The 22,188-nt window shown below is 35.6% G+C and overlaps 1 protein-coding gene across 2 annotated transcripts in view; it reads right to left on the bottom strand.

Moving 5' to 3' along the window:
• LOC110454628 (cell death abnormality protein 1-like) overlaps positions 1 to 5,460 on the bottom strand; it is a 34,153-nt gene extending 28,693 nt beyond the window's left edge. For both annotated transcript variants that reach the window (XM_021504246.1, XM_021504245.1), the window contains exons 1-2: positions 5,269 to 5,460; positions 1,446 to 1,646 (exon numbers count right to left, since the gene is read on the bottom strand). In XM_021504246.1, the coding sequence (XP_021359921.1) occupies positions 1,446 to 1,646; positions 5,269 to 5,362 (295 nt within the window). In that variant the 5' untranslated portion in view covers positions 5,363 to 5,460. The remainder of the gene's footprint in view (positions 1 to 1,445; positions 1,647 to 5,268) is intronic.
• Positions 5,461 to 22,188: the final 16,728 nt, after the last annotated feature.

Below are 22,188 nucleotides of genomic sequence, written 5' to 3'. Positions count from 1 at the left end.
TTATAAAGATTCTGATGTGTGATATTTATGTGTGGTGTACGACGCAGACAGAAAGATAGGAAAGCAATATGAAGGCTTTTGAATTTAACTATTACTGGCATAGGAATGTATGTATGGTTTGTCTTTACTTTATGGTAGTGTTGTAAATACAAAATTAGATAATAACGAATGAGTACCATACAAATAAACACGCACTGCCATTGAAAGTGACGATGGCACAATCCTGGTCGTGCAGCCATAAAATTTGATTTCTTAACATTACGAAATGGGAAGTTAGTTACCATACCATTATTGTCAATTAGTTTTTTAATTATAGATGATCACACTGTATTTTCAGGGTTTGTCGTGAGAACAAACTCTCATCGCGAGCACATGGATAAAATCGAGAGGCCACCGCATGTGGTCTCGAGATTTTTAATCTACATGCGAGCGATGATAAAAATGTTCGAACGACAAACACTGAAAATACTGTATGATTAATTATTTATTTTCTATATACTACTACCTTATATCTTTCTCAATTTAATAAACCTCAACTAAGCATTATTTTGTCAGAAAGACTTCTAAGCTCAATGGTCAACGATCGCCTGTGACAAACGTAAACAAATAAAAGTGTTTTGTGCGGAGGAATACAATGAACCTCTTAAAACTACGTAGAAAACATATTTTTAAAACAATCCTATCGCCATTGGCAGTTCCATATGCAAAATAACGCCTGAAATGGTGTTGTTATTCTCACAATATTTCCCCGTAACTTTCTATCGATATCTTTATGACGGACTATATTACTATGTGGATCACTTTTGTATGGTCACTATTTCGGTTTTGGACGGCATCTGGCGCGAGCAGACGTTCTATATTTTAGAAAATGCGTTCCTTAGGGCTGGGGAATGGAAAAACCCGATCTCAAGTTCTTTCCAAGTTGTTCTCAAGTCGTTCTCATCTTCTTCTCATACTGACAACCAATGATAATGAATGTATCATGCTACTGGTAGGTGGTATAAAGTAGTATATAGATGATAATATAGTACATGTATATTTAATGGGATAGTGATTAATGTCAGATTGTACATGTTTACATGGAGTGATTATAATGATATATTTGTTTTGTTCTGTTATATTATCATGAATTATTTCTATTCACTGGAAAAGAATGTTTATATCACTGCATAATATTGTAAAGGAACAGGCAAGCATAGTGTCTGTCTTATCTGCTAACTCCAGCATTGATACGGTTTGTAAATCTGCAAACAAGTGCTGCACCGACAATCATTCACCAAGTTATATAAAAGTGTATTTTAATCCTTTGCTGGGAAATGCAGTCTTCGAGTGAAATGCCGATTGACATAATATTTCATCACATTAAGATACTCCCCTTAACATATATGTATCGGACAAGGTCAATTTACTACTATAAAAATTGTAGTGGTATAGGAACGACTCACCTGCAATTCTAAACACGATGTCGATTTTCTGTATTCTTGCCTTAGAAGGTAAAGTCCCTCGCCACCAGACCATGTTTGCCCCATTGGAGGCCATACAAATATTTCGAGCAAAAGGGCCGTAATTTCCGTCTGTTGTGCCAGACAAAGGGTAATTTGGATTCACAGAGGTTCCATTCAATTTCAACAGATTCTTTAGGTTGACTGTAAGTGTGAAATTTAATTATCATTCTTTTAATTCCTTTTTTAAGTACACACATGACTGAAATCAATGAAAAATATAATGGTATATATTAAGTGGTATATTTTTACAACAACTTAGTAAATGTGCCTTGCATCTATTACAATTTCGATGTTTTGCTGTCATTTGAAAATATGAAAATATTGTTACACGGAAATTACATAACAGTTCATCATAGTCTTAACGTGCCATTTAGCTCAATAGTGGCCATATATACAGTAATGATATATGGGACCTTTTAGATTATCGTATTCTTTCAACATGAATCTCTTTATAGCACCGATAAGTTCTTCTTCACAGTAGTTATATAGAAACATAGACATTGGTAAATCATAAAAATGCAATAAAAGTGTATTCAAACTTCCAAACGAGAGCACCAATGATATTCATGATATTTTGATTTTTTTCTTTTCTTAAAGCAGTCTTTTTTTTTAGCTCATCACAGTCACATCCAACACGGATGTCCTTATTTCAGGTATAATGTGATACTTTTTATATAACCCTTAATGATTATAATAGGAGTATCACCACTGTCATGTTGATTTTCCGACTTAATATGTTTAATTCACATACCTATCAGTGTTTCTACAGATTTATTCTACCCCGACAAGATCACATTGATTGATTGCTATCTACATCATATTTCGAAAGTAAACCAAAACAAAATTCCATCTCGTCCTAATTGAGTAATGGCTGACAACAAACACTATAAAAAAATAAACAACTGTAGACTTACTACTCATTCGAATCCCTGGAACTATACTCAACAAAAGTATCCCAAACACTATGAACACAGTTCCGGCACACCTGTCCATTTCTAACGATTATATGTCATTGGCAGTGGTCCGAATGTTCACGTTTTAATTATGGATTAAGACCAGGAAGTAACGTATGTGCGTGATTGGCAACAGGAAGAGTAGTGTATGAGTATAATGAAAGTAGCTAGACATATGCTTCAGTTTTCGTTTGATTTGTTTTTAGCCTCATCGTTGAACATTATCAGAAACACCTAATCGTTTGAAGTAATTTCGGTGTACACAGAAATACCGTCAGTCCTACTGATACAAATAAAGCTAGTATGTCAGGCACAGTGTGGAGTGCAAAACAGATTAGACATTACCATTCATCGACTAAGGATTTCATATCAGCCATGCGATTATTAATGTAAAAAGACGAACATTCAATGGCCTTACCCATGATTAAACTCCAGTATTTCAATAGCTAGTGTTAGGCAGTTATAAATAGTACTAGAAGTGTATCTTGAGTGTATAGCGTCATTACGCAGTTAGTTTGTAACAATTCCAGAACTCGGTGTCGTATCCTTAGCGAACAGACTAGATGTACCATATCGATTTAGCTGTAATACAATACTGTCAATGTCTCAATACTTTATCTGACTCTTACCTTGAATCAACACCATCAACATTTTTATATCAATTTCAATATTTAAGATAAACAGGCGTGTAACATGAAGTTACATAGCTCACACATACAAGTACGTACTCACTCATGACTTATCAGGTTTTACATTGTCCATTGTGTTTAATAGGTCGCCAGGTATGGGCAGTCAGACAAGTAATCGTAATAATAAACGTTTATTATATGGCAGTCCGGACTGTTTAAACTCCTTTCCCTCATTCGCACAATTACCATTGAAAGACCACCCCATCTCTTTAGTAACCGTATACATGTGCCGAGGGTGGACGAGTGACGCAGTAGAATTTGTTTCATAGTTGTTGTAAAATAGATAAAGTTTAAAGTCGTATGTCGACATTTTATATAAGAAAATGTTATCTTATTTAAAACAGTGAAAGTGAACATCACATTTCCAAATTATTTGAATGTTGAATGTTTCATACAGTGGGAAATGTCGCTGTATATGTTTGTCTCAATAAGCATTTACGAAAGGTAATATATTTTCACAAGTCTGCTTTACACGATGTGGTATATATACTAGCGGAAAAAAAGAAACTGTGCATGCCTAAAATGTGTTATAAAAATAAATGTGTATGACGTAGAACAACAAGGTTTTTAGGGACAATTTATTTGTTATTTATTAACAGTTGCATTTCATTTTCCAGGTTATGGAATCAATAAGTTCCGCTCAGGAGTGACGTAAACACAGCAGGGGTCAATACCGAGTTCACAAAGTTAATACCTCGCATGTCCACCGTTTGCCTGAATGCAAGCCTGGCAACGTCGACGCATGGAGCCTATCAGACGGTTCAAGAATGCTTGTGGGATGGCATTCCAGATCTGTACCAACGCTGCAGGCAAATCAGCCAACGTCACCGGTTGATTAGGTAATGCCCGTAATCTGCGCTTCATTTCATCCCAGACGTGTTCAATGGGTGACAGATCGGGGGATACAGCAGGCCAGGGCAAAACGTCAACGTTCTGTTGGGCCAGAAAGTCCATAGCGACACGAGTTGTGTGTAGCCTGGCGTTGTCCTGCTGTAGCGTAATGTGACGTTGCTGCCCTTGCACGAATGGAACGACGTTGGTCCGGAGGACTTCGTCACGGTAAGGTAGCGCGTTCAAATTCCCGTTAACAACCACCAGAGGCGTTTTCCCGTTAGCTGTGATGCCGCCCCAAATCATAACGCTGCCTCCGACGAAAGTACGTCGTTGTGCGACACGCTTCATGGAAACGTTCTCCAACACGACGATACACTCTGGAACGGCCGTCACTACTATCCAGGTGGACTCGCAACTCGTCCGTAAACAAAATGCCTGCCCAATCCCGTCGAGTAAATCTCAGATGCCTTCTGCACCAGTCCAGACGTGCAACACGATGACGTGGCAGAAGAACTGGGCGGATTGCAGGACATCGCGTACGGATAGCTCGTTCACGCAATCGGTTCCGTACAGTTCCCGGGCTTATATTGGTTGCAACCCAGGGATTGTCCGTGCAGTCAAACTTACCGTTTGGAAGCGATTTATCAAATGGACAAGACGAATATAATTGCCCTGTTGACCTGACGTCACACGTGGACGTCCCGCACGAGGTCGATCGCCGACGTGGCCAGACTGTTGATGTCGTCTCCACAAATCCCGGATTGTGTTTCGATGGACATGAAAACGTGTAGAGACGACGGCTTGGCCCATACCAGCTTGAAGCATACCAATAGTCCGGAGGCGGTCATTTTCATTGAGCCTCGGCATAGCATTAATCACAAATTTAAAAGTTATAATGCTGTTTTTACTGTTCACTGGTCTCAACAGAGTGACCCAACAGTTGAAAAATAAACTTTCATTGTCGAATTGGATGGCTGGACGAGAAAAACGTGCAAACTGGTCGACGCCTATAGAGAGCAAACTGCACGGGAAAAACTGTCAATGACACATGGACAGTGTGTATGTGTCATACTCGGTTATGTGTGTGAATTTTCATGTATATACAGTTGGTAATACATGTTCTATAAAAATTCTCCGCATGCACAGTTTCTTTTTTCCGCTAGTATACATGTACTGATGTCTACTGTACACAATCCGATATTTACTGTACACGTTTCGATGTTTAATGTACACATGAATAATGGCTGACAATAAACGCAATAAATAAGTAAACAACTGTAAACTTACTACTCATTCGAATCCCTGGAAATATACTCAACAAAACTATCCAAAACAATGTGGACACAGCTTCTACACCCCTGACCATCTTAAGTGATTGCATATTATTCGGTAGTGCTCCGAAAGCATGATATAAAGCATATAGATACGTCAGAACGACCAAAGTATTTGGTCGTACACTAACACAACTGATATAGACGACAACCAGGAAGTAAGGTATAGGTGTACACGTAAATTCCGTCGGCAGTAACGTTAAAAATATAACATACCTTGTCATGTGTATTAAACTAGTAAGTTAGGCACAGTGTGGAGTACAAACAAAACCAAATCATTGCATGACCTTACCCATGATTAAACTCCGGTCTTTCAATAGCTAGTGTTAGGCAGTAATAAATAGTACTAGAAGTGTGTCTTGAGTGTATAGCGTCATCATGCAGATAGTTTGTAACAATACCAGAACTCGGTGTCGTATCCTCAGCGAACAGACTACAGACGTTTAGATGTACTATTTCGATTAAGCTGTAATACAATACTCAATGTCTCAATACGTTATCTGACTTTTACCTTGAATCGACACCATCAACATTTTTTTATCCATTTCTATATTTAAGATAAACAGGCGTGTAACATGAGGTTACCTAGCTCACACATACAGGTACGTACGCGCCCATGACTGATCAGGTCTACATTGTCCATTGTTTAATAGATCGCCCGGTTTGGGCAGTCAGACAAGTACTCGTAATAATAAGCGTTTATTATATGACAGTCCGGACTGTTTAAACTCCTTTCCGTCATTCGCACAATTACCATTGAAAGACCACCCCATCTCCTTAGTAACTGTAGACATGTGCCGAGGGTGGTCGAGTGGCGCAGTAGAATTGGTTTCACAATTGTTGTAAAATAGATAAAGTTTTAAGTCTTATGTCGACATTTTATATAGGAAAATATTATCTTATTTTAAAACAGTGTAAGTTAACATCAAACTTCCAAATTATTTAGAGGGAGAAATAGGCCTTTTATCCCCTCAAAAATTGTTTAATGTTTCATACAGTGGGAAGTGTCGCTGTATTTGTTTGTCTCACCAAGCATTTACAAAAGGTTGTTGTCACTTCCATACAAAACCATGTGAAATGTACATTCACTTAAGTATTCTTTACACGATGTGGTATCTACATGTACTGATGTCTACAGTACACATTCTGATATCTACTGTACACGTTTTGATGTTTAATGTACACATAATGATATCTACTGTACATGTTCTGATTTCTATTGTACACATTTCGATATCTACTGTAAACATTTTAATTTCTACTATACACGTTCTGATGTTAACTGTAAACATTGTTATGTAAACAGTACACGTTCTGGTGTCTACTGTACACTTTCCGGTGTCTTCTGTTCACATTATGATTTCTACTGTACACATTCCGATATATACTGTACATGTTCTGATGTCTATTGTACGTGTTCTGGTGTCTACTGTTTCACATGTTCTAATGTCTACTGTACATGTTCTAGTACATGTTCTGGTGTCTGCTGTTTCCCATGTTCTGATTTCTACTGTAAACGTTCTGGTGTCTATTGTACACGTTCTGATATTAACTACTCACGTTCTGGTGTCTACTGTACATGTTCTGATGTCTATTGTACATGTTTTGGTGTCTACTGTTTCACATGTTCTAATGTCTACTGTACACGTTCTAGTACATGTTCTGGTGTCTGCTGTTTCCCATGTTCTGATTTCTACTGTAAACGTTCTGGTGTCTATTGTACACGTTCTGATATTAACTACTCACGTTCTGGTGTCTACTGTACATGTTCTGATATTTACTATTCACGGCCTGGTGTCTACTGTTTTACACGTTCTGGTGTCTACTGTTTTACACGTTCTGGTGTCTACTGTTCACGTTCTGATATCTACTCTACACTTTCTTAGGTCTATTCTTTACATTCTGACCCCTCCCTATATTTCGTCTAATGTGTATTTTCTGGAACCTATTGTGAGCCGTCTTAGGTGTTATCGATACGTTATCAGGTCTGATGATGTGTTACCCAAATGATGTTTTCCGGATTTTTGAAAAAAAAAAAATGTCTTACATATCCATCGTTAAATTCTTTTAAATCTGCGATTCTATTTGGTATGTGATATAACATTATTATGTAATATTTGGGTTGTGCCGCGATCATAAATATATCAGCTGCTTCATCAAACGAAAAACACTTTTGCAATATGTATTTTATTTTCACTTAATATACAAATATATATGAATTATGACTTTTTATAAAACACAAATCGTTTGATTTCTTTGTAAGTTGTTGCTATATGTTTGACATATCCTCTCGTTTTTAAATCATTTCTGACCATTGACATATTTGTCCTTCATTTATTAAAGCTTATATATATCTGGTAAATGTGTTAATGATTTATTGCTTAAGATATCATTTTCGATTTATAATCACAAAATGTTTGTTTCAAAATATGTATAAATCACCATCAAGTGTCTCTTTCGAACCAGCAATACATATTACAATTTTTTTCATTTCAATTTGTTTTATTAAATCAATCCGATTTAAAAGGAATTGGGCAACAGGCAAAGCCTATTCAAGTTCTCTCCCTGACATGGTAAATGTCATCTCGTGGATGCGATAACTAGTACATTTGTATACAGTTCCAAAATGTTTATTCATACAACGCCATTTATCCTTTCATTTGTAGATCAGTATAGTTATTTCCATCTAAGATTAACCTGTACAAAGGGAGACAATCTAGTTGAGAAGACCAATATTGATTTTCCGAAAGTAATTTCTGAATACAGGTTAAACAGTATAGCAAGGGAGACAACTTTCCGAAAGAGATATATGAATACAGGATAAAATGTATGCAAGACATGAAGAGTTTTCGAAGAAATATATTTTAAGCATGTTTTAGACAAAACAATCACAATGGATGACAAAGTAAAACGAATCAGTTGGTAAGATAATCGCCATAGGAACATGACATAGCAAAAGGTTCATCAGTTCAATATATTATCCCGCTCTTAAGCGAAAAAAAACATTCAACAGTTAGTAATGAGCAAGTAATACTGTAACAGAAAACAATCGTTCCTCGCTGCATTTAGGATCCCGCATCCACAGTTATCCCTACGGTATCGTACATGTTAGGGGCGGTCCTAGTCAGGGAATCAAGTTTTTCATAATTTTCGTCAGCTGTGGCACTCTTGGAAATTTGCCTCCCGTTTTCAGTGTCTACAACTTCATAAGGACCATCTGAAATATATATGGAGAAATTAGAAAAGGGGCAATAGATAGTGTCAAGGAAATAATTAGAAACGTTAAGTAGTAATGCCCCGCTTCTAATGTATCCATAAGCCAAATATGGTTATCGATACTCCTACTTCACGTAATGCAAAGCAAATGCATCTATTGAAGTACATACAATTGTACATGAAAATTCTATTATATTTCTTTCGATGGTTTTATTTCAATTAATCATAAACGTTTAGTCTGTATAATGACCGATACTTAGCTTCCCAATAAGATCTCAACGTTGATACATAAAAAGTCAAAAACACGAACAAGGCTTCAACAGACACTAAAATATCGTACATATAAACTTATTTAAGAGAAATCCTTGATTGAGTGGTGTATGTATCAACAGAACGCATTATACGGAACATCTGATAACTATCATTTTGTCTAGGTTCCAAAGTATGGCATCAAGTCCGGTCACGTGACTTTAGTACACCAAAACAACACGTGACTACTTCTATAGGGATGGACTAGTTTAAAAAACGGAAAGTTATCCTCCATCCGGAACCAACAAAATATAACAAATAAAAATATCATATACTAACCAGATAATATAAATTACTTTATGCGTTGCATAAATATTAATATTGTTAGTACATACGAATATTTACATTATGCTCAAATGTTTAACTGTGGGATTGTGATTTTTTCAAAAATAAGACTGTTGACGATTTTGTCTTCGAGTTTGCCTGTAGCCTTCAAATAGAACTAATATACCAAATTAATGAGATATGATTTACGGTTATTACCAGAAAGCGCTGCAAAACCAAAATCACAGTTTGTATCAAGTAAGACTTTCATGTAATTGATTATCAAATAAGCGTTGTTAGAAAGGGCTGCTGTACAGTGTGTATATTCTAAGACTTGAAAACAAAGGATGATTTGATAAACTTTGAAATAGTAGCCACAACTTCATAAAGAAATGAGCGATTGCTAAATGTAATTATCTCAACATCGAATGTTGTACTATGATTGCAATCGCACACGTCATTTACAACCAAACATTGCATGTCATGGTCAACGGGCATCAGCCCCATACTTAAGATTCTGGAAAAATATATATACAATGGACAAACGGGTGCTAGATATCTGTATAATCTGTGGAAGTTGACGAAATGATGTACATTTCCAGTGGACATCATTGCAAAGCATTTGCTATAAAAGTAAATAATACTAAATAGGAAAAATAATATGGAATACAAATATAAAATTTGACAGACACGGATATAGAATTTTGGGTCATACAGTATACTCGGCAAAAGACCTTTTGTTTTTAAATGCTACACTCTCGGTTGGAATTATCATTGTTTCTAAAGGGTAGACTAAAAACGTACAACATGCCTTCATATCACCCCTCTCTGAGCTAAAGAAAGCAGAATAATATAAATTTGCAAATAGTTGTCGACAATTCTGGATCTACATCAAGGACATTATATTAGCTTTTATGATACGACAGACCTGACACATAGAAAAACATAACAAATATTACCTATATCTGTCTTTAACTCGTGTCTTTTGGCTTGTTGTAAGATGTTGGCCATCTGAATAGGGTCTGTAGTGTCTTTCTTTTTCATCGATAGACGCCTAGTCTGTACAATAACTAAGATGACTAGTACTAGAATGAGCACTCCACATCCAGCCCCTATCCCAACTACAGCAGTTGTGTAGCTCTCCGTGTCTGTAAGACCTAAAATAAGGTTAGTTAAGTCTGCATTAATTTAACAGTGTTTGAAGTCAATGCTATATGTCTAATTCGAACACACAATTTAGTCAAACATCTAAAATGTATTTGTACCTTGATATACTTTTTTGCAATTAAATGAATGCAATTGTTATACATGAATTAATGCTCAAAATAATTGCAATAGTCAGTAAACTTCCAAGCTTTCGGGTTTAGTTCCTCATCAGGGATTGGATGGCTTAATCTTGACGGAGTGCTAGGCCCGAAGGCTTAGACTTAGAGTGACTGTTGATATTTATTTTCTTATGAAGGAACTTGTGACAAACATTTACTACCCTAAATCAGATGAAAAAAATGCAATAGCGTTACAGGAAAAGCTAATACAAACATAGTAGAGGTATTTCCAATAATTAACTTACATGCACAGTATCCATTGGTCTGGATGAAGATGTTGTCCTTACAGTCGTCTGGACAAGTTTTATCACAATGTTCACCGTGGTATCCAGCTTGGCATTCTGAAAGGTAACCAGAACACTAATATCACATTCGATCTGTACTTAGATATTCCCCAATTACTATCCACACCTAATATGCTTTTTTTTTTAATCATGTTATTTGTTAAAAAATTCTCAGAGGTGAAGCTGTAATTACGGAAATATTGTAATGTATATATAATTAGAATTTGCTATCATTGTCGTTATATAAGTTCTGTAAGGTATTGAATTCTATACATTTTGTTTCATTCACCCGTCCGATCATTATTATGTTCATCTTTGCTAGCCAAGTGTTCGCTTCGTATACAGGTCCACTTACCCTTGGCGGATATAGCCGTGTTTAACGTGCCTTCACAATTTCGTGCGGTGCTATAATCGCTCGAAACCAATGAAATCGCGTCTTACATATAGCGCTATATAGCTACATATAGAAGGAAAACAGTAATGGCGACGCCCTGTACGGAATCACGTTTTCGTTTAAGTCAGTGTTTTGGGAGAATAGCGATAACTCGGTATATCCACTAGGTGGCCGTAAAGGAAATTATGAAAAGACGGCTATATTCGCCAAGGGTAAGTGGAGTGTATACGAAGCGAACCCTTGGCTGGCGAAGATGTATTATGTTATACTAACGTTATAACAATACAAGAGTGGAAAGATTTACATAGAGACCTTCAAGTATTAGTAAAGACAATGCTAAAGAAAAAAAGCCCGCCCTAATGTTTGTATACCTTTGTCGCTACATCGTGGTCCAGTCCAGCCAGCATTACAGTGTGTTGAATCACAAACTCCATTGTCAGGGTCACAGCCGTGTTTACAGTTGGTACAATTGTATCGACACTGGTCACCGTATTTATTTGTAAAACAACCTAATTGATACATTGTTTCATGATTAACAGAAACTCTTCAGGTGCGGTTTTTCTATATCTTTGTTAGAATTGTTTTTCGTTGCATTTCACTTATGATAGAACTCCAATACCTGACATTTACTGTATTTGGTGCATTCTATGGAAGATGCATTTGAGACACGGATGTTATAACCAGAATGGAATTTATAATGCCGATGCTATCTATGCATAACAATTATTACACATATGAAGTTTTAAATTACCGTAAATATCGACCTCGCACACGTCCATATACTCAGTTCGTGGTGGTGTCCTTGTGATGATTATCATTCCTCTCTGACCGGTTCTAGAGTTAAGTTTGGGACGCCAACGTCCACATCCTCGTAACATTTGATATCAGACGGTATACCTGTATCGTTTGATACCCACAAAGCCATCGGCACGATCTGTCGACAAGAAAGGGCAAGTGAAAAATACAGGAGTCAACGGTCAAACTGGAAAAAAATATCCACTATTGTAATACCTACTGTATTATTCTGAAATACTTGAATGTTCGAAAGCGACGTGAGCTATATGAACACATCTTTTGTAGAATAATACTTATGTGTGGCGTACGACGGTCTCAGAAAGACAGGAAAGCTACGTGAAGGCATCTGACTTCGACTGTCATAGGAACACGAACATCCGTGTCTTTATATTACGTTAGGCCTGTTAAGATAAAAACAGATAATAAATGCAAGAGTACCTTAAGAATATAAACACACAGTCATTGAAATTGGTGACGATAGATGTTTTCCTGATCGTCAAGCTCAAATAATGACTCAGTTATCTAGAAAGGATTATTGGTAAAAGTAACCACGCCGCAATCTGTCGGGAAAACTATGGTCAAAATTGTAATAATAAAATTTCATAAAATACTATGATTATATACGGTAATAAAGATGAATTATATTCATGTCATGTATAGGTTTGCGAAGCATTTTACTGACGGCATTTTATCTCACCAGATGCAGACTTGATGTCATGTTTACGCCATCATTATGAACTCGCTAATACATGAGGTGTCACAAGAGCATAATCCAACGAATAACGACTACATCTTCGAATTGGTCAGAGGTACTGTTTACTCAATAAACGTGCCAACTCAGTTCTCACCTTTCCAGTACAAGCCTCACAACTCTTACTGGTAGACAAACTCGTTTTTCTCCTTAAGCGCATTCCATTGATCTAAAGATTCGTCGATCTATATTTTCGCTTGACTGCGCCGATGATCGGAGTCCATCTCTTATTTTTTTTCTCGCCGATTCTGTCTGTCTGCTTAATCGACTACGTGTTAGTATGGACATCACCATCACATCGTACGTGTCTAAGTATGCCTAACATTATGCCGTAATAAATCTAATTGAAATCCTCACTATTTCATTTCTTTGACACGTTTCACTTCCTGGGTTTGGTATTAACGGAAAACTCATAAAGTTTGCTATGTAAGAAAAATAAGAAATGCCAGATTTAACTTGTTGATTAGAAGAGCTAAAGTAAAGGCACGGTACTTTTAATATTACGGAATGGGAAGTTAACATCCATATCATTTATGTCAATGTGTCATACAAGAAGATTTATTAAGATGACCAGTATTGTCACATGGAGTGGTTATTGTAATGTTTGTCTGGATTGACATGGATTCTTGCTTATCGAAAGAAAAGAATAGTCAGTTAGGTTGAATTAGAAAATTAAAAGAAGGGCAAGTATATTATCTGCCTTAGATATCTCTTGTATAAACGCGGTTAGGAAAAAAATGCAAATAGGTTCTGCACCGATAATGATTTAACAAATTCAATAAAAGTGTTTTATGATATCATATATTGGGAAACTAAATATATATCTTTCCATTATATTTATTAATTTTATGTTAATAGTATAATGCCGAGTGGCATAACAGTTGATCTCAGCAAGATACTCTCCTTCACATATATGTATGGGACAAGATCCAGCCCGTATTACAATATCTTGAATCAAAAACTCCGTGGTCTGGGTTACAACCGTGTTTACAGTTGGCACAACTATTTCGACACTGGTCACTATAATTATTTGTAAAACAAATTAGTGATGGTATAAAAACGACTCACGTGGAGATTTAAATACAATGTCGATTCTCTGTATTCTTGCCTTTGAAGGTAAATTCCCTCGCCACCAGGCCAAGGTTGCAGCTTTGGACACCATACAACCACCTGAAGACAAATGGCCGTAATCTCCGTCTGTGGTCCTTGACACCGGGCGAAATTGAATCGTAGCCGTTGCATCCAGTGTCAATCGATTCTTTAGATTGACTGTAAGTGTGAAAACGAATTATCATAGGAATTCTTTGTTTTTTAGATTACGCACACGACTGAATTTAATGTTCATCTCACGGAATATAGATATTTTACAGAGTAAAAATGCGCATTAAAGCTATCACATTATGGATGTTTTGCAGTTGTATGATACATGTATATGAAAGTTGTTAGTTGGAAAGAACATGTGTAACAGATACCCGTAGTCGTTATGTACCAATTAGCTCATTAGTGGCCTCTAAACACCGATACAGTAATACTATCTTTAATCTATATAGGTAGCAGTATACAGTAGAAATGCCCGGACTCTGATAAACAAGGCACATGTCGAGGAAATGTAAACACAGCGGATTTACACTACACAACACATGTATACATGTATATATATTTGTAAACTGCATTACATTTACAAAACATATAAAGTAATGAGAAGTGTATAAACCTCTTTTTCCTATGTATGTCACTTGTGTGAAAACCATGGTTACCACATCAAAAATTACCAAAAAATGCCAAAAATTGCTATTTTTGACCCAAAATTTAACCCCCCGCAACTATTAATGTTTTCGTAAGTTCTGTCTGAAATTAAAGATTACCTACTTGGTTGCAGAATTATCTGGGTCCCAGTAAAGTTGTACAACTCGATTGTTTTGCAATTTTGCGTCGTGTGCTGTTGCCAAAATTTTACCTCCTGTAAAGCTAGCTTTTCATGTGTAGGCACCCTTTCAGATTATGGCATGATGTGTAAAAAAATATATTAAAATAAAACTGTATTAAAATTGGTATAAGCATGATGAAGTGGGCTATGTGAAGCTCACATAGCCCACTTCATCATGCTTATACCAATTTTAATACAGTTTTATTTTAATATATTTTTTTACACATCATTATACAGGGGTTAGCCATTTAACAAAAAAATCACCCATGGCAACAACCCTCTACTGTATACTGCTACCCTATATAGTAATATAATTTGTATTCATGGAGCCTTGGTACCAAGGGAAGAAGTTGGTTTTTGCAGTGATGATATCGTTATGTAGACATAGCTAAGTAAAGATTATAATTTTAGTATATTGAACACTTTTAACAGAAATACCTATTTTATACATGATATTATTATGATTTTGTCTTTTCCTAAATCACATAACTTTGTTAATTAACCACAAACAAAGGTAAACACATTCAGATACGCGTTTTTCATGTGTAATGTGCTGGTATAAAAGTCAAGCAAAACAGTGTTCCACCTTATTGCAGTTGATTAATCACCGACAATAACGTGAATAATTATACTAATAATACACTGTAATAACAATTGTTCACTTACTGCTCATTTGAATCCCTTTGAAAATGCTGAACAAAATTATTCCCAACAATATTGACACAACTCCTGAATATCTGGCCATTTCTGATGATTACATGTCATTTGAGTGTCGTTCGGAATCGTAGCATAACGCACATGTATTCCCATATAGTATACACCATACCATTTGGTCGTACTTTAACGCTATGGCTTTGGTATCATACCCGGTAGTAACGTGATAGATAAAATGCCAGGTATCTTTTTTTAATCTAACAAGGATATTTCGCAAAACAAACTGGAACCAACTATGTAAGTCCAATGTTTCCATTGTTTTTTGTTTTCTTCTTTGTTATTCTTAACTTCATCAAAACATTGCTAAACTCGTATTCGTTTAAAGCCATTTAAGTGTAACAGAAATGCCGTCAGTCGTATTGTTAAGAATGTAGCATGTGTATGGTAGGTCGTGTGTTAGGCACATTGTGATGTGCAACACTAATTAGATATCCCAACTCATTGACTCAAGACCAAATAACACCCTACTGTCAATGTAAGGTAATGCAGTGCCCTTACCCATTATTAAACTCCAGTGTTTAAATTGCAAAGTGTCGGGCAGTTTTAAACAGTACATAACATTACCACGATTGTATATATAAGTCATTATGCAGTTAGTTGTTTAACAAAAGCAGAATGGAATTGTCCGATGTCACACCAAATCCTGAGCAGACTACGGACGTAAATAAGGACCATATCGTTGCAGTTGTAATATAAAATTGTTTCCATTGTTCAACTGGTTTTGTCCTTGATCGAATATCATCATTTTTTTTTTTTATTTACATCTTAATATTTATAATAATATAATAATACACGTTTTTAAATAGCATGAGGTCACCTAGCTGATACGTACAGGTACAAAAGAGTGATGGTGTTTTACAAGGCCCAAGGTGATAAACAATGTCGAGAAGGATAAGACGTAAACCAACTTTTTTAACCAAATTCATAATTATTAATTACAATTTAGAAGTGTTTACAATGGGGCAGTCATGAACTCTTAGTCGTGTTTTTCTCATTTTAAACGAGGCAGAGTATAATTCTACAAATTAAATAAATTTGTTGACATTTATAAGAGTTAAGTTTGACAGATTAACGTGAACGTCATCGCAATTAACGAAATGAAAGTGTATGCCGTATTTCCAAGTTATTTGGAGAGAAATATGGGACTTTTGTCGCACATTATCCTATTGCAACACCTCCAGAATATCGTACATAGGAGAGCAATTCACTACCGTACACTAAATCCATAATGAAACTGCATATTAGCTGTATTACACTGCGACGCGTTGACAACCAGTCCATGTTGTTCCTACTATTCAGGTTTTCGTCTGTATTCCTGTGCTCTACTGTTTTATTATATGGTTTACATCGTAATCAGCTGTTCATCTTTGAAGGTCCGGAGTCTACGATCTGAGATCTGTTATACATATTATAAGGTCTACATTATACGTTTTGTTCTCAAGATTGTCATTCCAACCAACTTTTCTCGTTCTGCTTCTTTTGTACACGTTATGACATGTACACAATCTGGAGTCTACTGTACACGTTCTGATGCTTACTGTACACTTTCTTGGGTCTTCTTTACACGTTCTGGTGTCTACTGTGCACGTTCTGGAGTCCACTCTACAAGTTCCTGCATATATTGGGTCCCTAGGTCTTCTGTACACACACTTAGTTCTGCGTTCGATGTCGACTGTGCACGTTCTCGCGTTTATTTCACAAACTGTGATGTCTACACGTTCTGGAATATTTTGTGTATGTTCTGAGGTTCTATACACACGTTATCAGATCATATATACATAGTTTGAGGTGAACTGTTCATATTATGAGATCAACCATGCACTTTCTGAGGCCTGTTTTATTTGTTCTTCGGCCTTTGAAGTCTACTCTCCATATTCAACATTAGTTCAACATTAAACGTTTTGAGGAATACTGTTAACGATCTTCGGTCTACTGTATGCATTACAAGCCCAATTTGAGACGATCATTCTAAGGTCTAGTGTATAAATTCTGTTATTTACTTCTCACGTTCAAAAGTGAGTTGTAAACGAACTAAGGTCGACTGTTTACAGTCTAAGTTCTTATTCACACGTTCTGAAGGGACATACTGTGAATACGGTTAAAGGACTATTTCACACGTTCTTAAATGTATTTTCAGGTCCTGTGGTCTACTACATATGTTATGCTGTCTACTATTTACGTTCCATGGTCTACTATTTACCTTCTGAGGTGTACTATATATGTTCTGTGGTCTACTATTTACCTTCTGAGGTGTACTATATACGTTCCGTAGTCTACTGTATACCTTCTGAGGTGTACTATATATGTTCTGTGGTCTTCTGTATACCTTAATAGGCCTAAATCAAACACACCCGATCTGCAGCGCACGGGTAAAGGTCAACTGTCCACGGTCTTGGGCTCACTGTACACGTTAATACTAAAAGCACACCAAACTTCACGATTCCATAAATATGGCGTCACAATATCAGAAATCTGTTATACCGTCTAACCCTGTGTCTTAGAGATCGGTACAACTTTAGATCCGTCACCGTGTATACACGTATGTATATATGTTGTGTTGTTTTGGGGTGGGGTTTTTTTCATTTCTAACTGAAACCTTTTAACTTCATAAGGTTGTGGAGCAACTACAAAACTACAGGCACTAGAGCACACAAAAACATTACATCAAAGAAATTACCAAAATTTAACCATCCAAATTTTCGCAAAAACAAATTGATAACGCCAAAATATCTCAAACTACGGCATTTTGAGGGCTACATGTATACACCATCTGCTCAAGGTCTTCTTGACACGTGTTAAGGTTTTCTTGACACTTGTTAAGGTTTGTACACGTTCTAAGATCTACTGATCATAATGTGATGTCTACTGTACATGTTCCTGGGTCTTCAGTACACGTTCTGAGGTCTGGTGTATATAACGTGAGGTCTACTGTACACATTTCGAGATCTCGTGTACACCTACTGAGTCTACTGTCTACACAAATATTCCTAAGTTAATACGTTCTTTTACTATATAATTGTTAAACACGTCTCACATAAATTAGTACATGTACTTAGGCTAAAATACATGTTTTGATGTCTTCTGTACACGTTCTTAGGTCTACTGTAAAACTGATGTGAACTGCTATACTCGTTCTGAGGTCTATTGTATAAGTGTTGTGAATTACTGTACACGTTATAAGGTCTACTGTACAACTTCTGTGAACTACTGTTCACCTTCTGGGGTCCTCTGTACAACTGCTAGGTATTGTTGTTCATGTTCTGGGGTCTACTGTACAAGTGTTTTTAATAATTTTACACGTTCTTGAGTCTAATGATTTACTGCTCTGAACATCTGTATACATTGTAGGACCTTCTGGTGAACTACTGTACACGTTCTAATGTTAACTGTACAACTGCTGTAAACTACTGGACACGTTATTGGGTCCTCTGTGCAACTGATTTGTACTTTTGTACATGTTCTGTTTTCTACCGTACAAGTGTTTTTTACAATTTTACACGTTCTTGAGTCTAATGTATTACTGAACTACTGTGCAACTTCTTTGAACCATTTAACAGGTTCTGAGGTCTACTGTACACCTGCTTTAAACACATGTACGCGTTCTGTGGTCTTTTTATTGAACTACTGTATACGTTCTGGTGTTTAATGCACACTTGCCTTGATCTTATGTACATGTTCTGTTGTCAACTGTAGATCTACTTAAAGTTATTCGGTTTGCTGTTGATATTCTTGTATCTTTTGTACATTATATAAGGGCTAGTATGTACCCATGCTGAGGTCGTGTGTGCTATTAATAACAGATGATATCTGGAAAATTCTCAAATTTATTTCAACATCTATAGAATATATTTCGTATTGTACATTTTCTGTCTTGCTAAACTAATGTTAAATCATTTCAATAATATTACGAAGGCGACTTTAATTGAACTATTGTCAATAAATTTGATCGTTTCCCGCCAAAAGAAAAAAAAAACAGTTGACTCTAAAACATCGAGTCTGATTTATAGTATGAAATATATGTGGAGCTTAATAAACCCAAAACACGTATTTTATTTTAATTGATTTTGAGCCGACTCTGATTGGCTAAAACAACATCATGTGACCACCTGTAAAAGTAGTTATAAACCTGAGTGGTTTGCAGGTGTTCAAAAGTTGGTAGAACAAGTGTTATTGACCTGCTATAAATAGATTCTGGAACAGGTGTTCAAAACAGTTGGATAGAAAAAGGGTTAATGACCTGCTAAAAATAGATTCTGGATTTTTTGTGAAGTCATTTAGATGCTTGATTAACACCCCATGGGAGACAAACACGGTAATGATTAACACTGAAGTCACTTGGTAAAGTAAAGAATTGATTCAGTAATTTGAACAATGATTATTGCAGATATTTAAATGATTATTGCAGATATTTAATTAAAAAATGTTGTTTTTCTGATATTTTTGTTTAGTTGATTTTAATATTTGTGACTAATAAAAAATGGAAAAAAATGGAAAACATATTTTTTTACATTTTTTTCTTAAATTTTGAAAAAAATCAAATAAAATAATAAAACTATTGTAGCATGGTAATTTTGGTCGATACATGTTTTATCAACCTAAGTTAGCAATATTGACCTCGGACTGCGTTCTCGGTTAATATTACTAACCTAGGTTGATAAAACCATGTATCGACCTCATCACCATGCTATAGTTGTATAGTACACTTTGAAACGAGGAAATTCGATATCAAGAATATACATATTCCATGTCAGCCCTAGTATCGAGAGTGAAAAACCGGAACTCTGAATCATGTATATTGTGATCATAATATGACCACTGTTAAAGTTCAAATCGACAAAATACTAATCGGTCACGGATTATGGAATGTTAGTATAATAACAAGCGAGGGTATTGAAAATACATTTAAAGGTTATTTGAGAGACAGGATTGGGGAAAAGACTTATTTTAATGACAAAAAAGAATCTAGAGAAATTGCCAAGATTATTTTCAAAGAAATGACTATAAGTATATCTAAAAATCGTAACAAAACAGAAATGAGGAGAATATCAATGTAATAATTAACAGATATTCTAAAAAACCACAATAGTTATAGAGCAAATAGACAAAGAATAAAAGCAAGGATCCAGGGGTAGGAAGAACATGAGAGATCAACAAAAGAGTTTTTTGATTTGGAAAACAAAATCTAAAGAACTTTATGGCACAGAATTAAAACTGCAGATATGGTATATAAGGATGCAAATTCTATAAAACCGGACCTAATACGGTTTAACAAAAAAACTCTTGGTCTATGACGCTATTAAAAATATTTAAGTACGGAGGAATTACTTTAAAGTATTGCTGCATTTACAAAGGTTTCGAATCTCTAATATTCACTGAAGCGCCGTAGATATTATAAGTTTGTTACAAGGAAGAAGAAATGTAAACAACAATTTCTTCTTCCAAGGCCGATCCGAGTCAGATACTTAACAACGAATAGTTCAAATAAAGGCAAAATATGTGTATTAAATTAGATGAACTGATATATATGAAGTAAATAAGGAATGTATTTACAATGAAAAATAAACATTCTAGGGCTGAAACGTTTGAGAAAATACTCGGAGTCTTGGGGGCTTCCCCAAAACATTTGTGGGAAACCCGTACACGTCACTACTCGGGGCACTACTCGATATATAATGAAAAACTCAGATATCTTATTTATCAGATAAATGATAACGTGCCCGGTGCCGTTTAACAAAACTAAATGCAAAATATAGATGATTATCCCAACTTGTTAAAAAATATCTTGGAGTGTTGACTGGTAAACAGTCGCGTATACCGATTAATGAAACGACAATTGTATAGCGAAAGCATTTGCAATTAGAATAAGAAAAACTATTTCCAGATATAATTCACCCGGATCGGAAGGATTTGTTCCTGGAAGATACAAGATATTATCGATCCCATCGATTTTGAAATTGAAGGGCAACTATTTTCTTTAAGCAGCAAATAAACGTCGATATGGTTGAATGTGGTGGAATAGATCAACGTCTTGAATATTTTAAAGTTGGTCAAAAATTAGGAGTCGGGTACAAATGCTTTTTTCTAGATGCTAAAACAAAAAATAAAGGCCACCGATTTTATCTCAGATCACGAGCAACGAAGCAGGGGAGCCCGATTCGCACCTTTTTCTACATCATTCAAGCGGACCTCTCTGCCCGCTCTGTCTGAAAAACTTACAAAATAAAAGGAATAACACTCCCGGGTCAAATGCAGGAAAGATTAAGATGCTCGTAGACGACACTCTACTTTTTTAGTAAAAATGAAAAGTTATCAGGTTTGAAAATTCATCTGAATCAAACCATTGGTATCTACCTACACATAACTTTTCCTAATACAGAGCAATTAATTTGACAAAAACAAGCATTAAAACCGTAGGTGTATATATCATGGGCGCGTAATCGAAAATGATACATTAAGGAAAGCAAAAAGGCAAAAGATAAAAACTGCTTACAAGTAAGGTAAACAAGAAATCTTTCCATTTTTGTAAAAACTGTCATTATCAAATCATAACATTTGTGATTATTTTCAAGAATGTACTCTTCTGAGGTTTAAATCACGTTTAAGTGTCGTATTGATGTCATGTAACGGGTTTTTGTAATATTTAACAAATAATTATCAATTTTAAAAGCAAATACGCACCTGAAAAAGAACTTTTTTTACAAGAATGTCAAACAAAAAACCTCACTTAATATAATATATTGGTATCTTTGACATATCCTCGTACAAAAAAGAACACACGAATATAATTGTTTTTGCATTTTCTACCATGCCATTAACCCCTTTTCCCAAAAATCTATATAAGAAAAGTTTGATACAGGATTTGTTTTTACTTCTCAGAAGAGTACATCCTTAAGCGAG

Source organism: Mizuhopecten yessoensis, unplaced genomic scaffold (assembly GCF_002113885.1).
Source record: "Mizuhopecten yessoensis strain PY_sf001 unplaced genomic scaffold, ASM211388v2 scaffold7965, whole genome shotgun sequence".
Taxonomy (NCBI): Eukaryota; Metazoa; Mollusca; class Bivalvia; order Pectinida; family Pectinidae; genus Mizuhopecten; species Mizuhopecten yessoensis.
The sequence above is the reverse complement of the archived record's forward strand: the minus strand, read 5'-3'. Positions and strand labels throughout refer to the sequence as shown.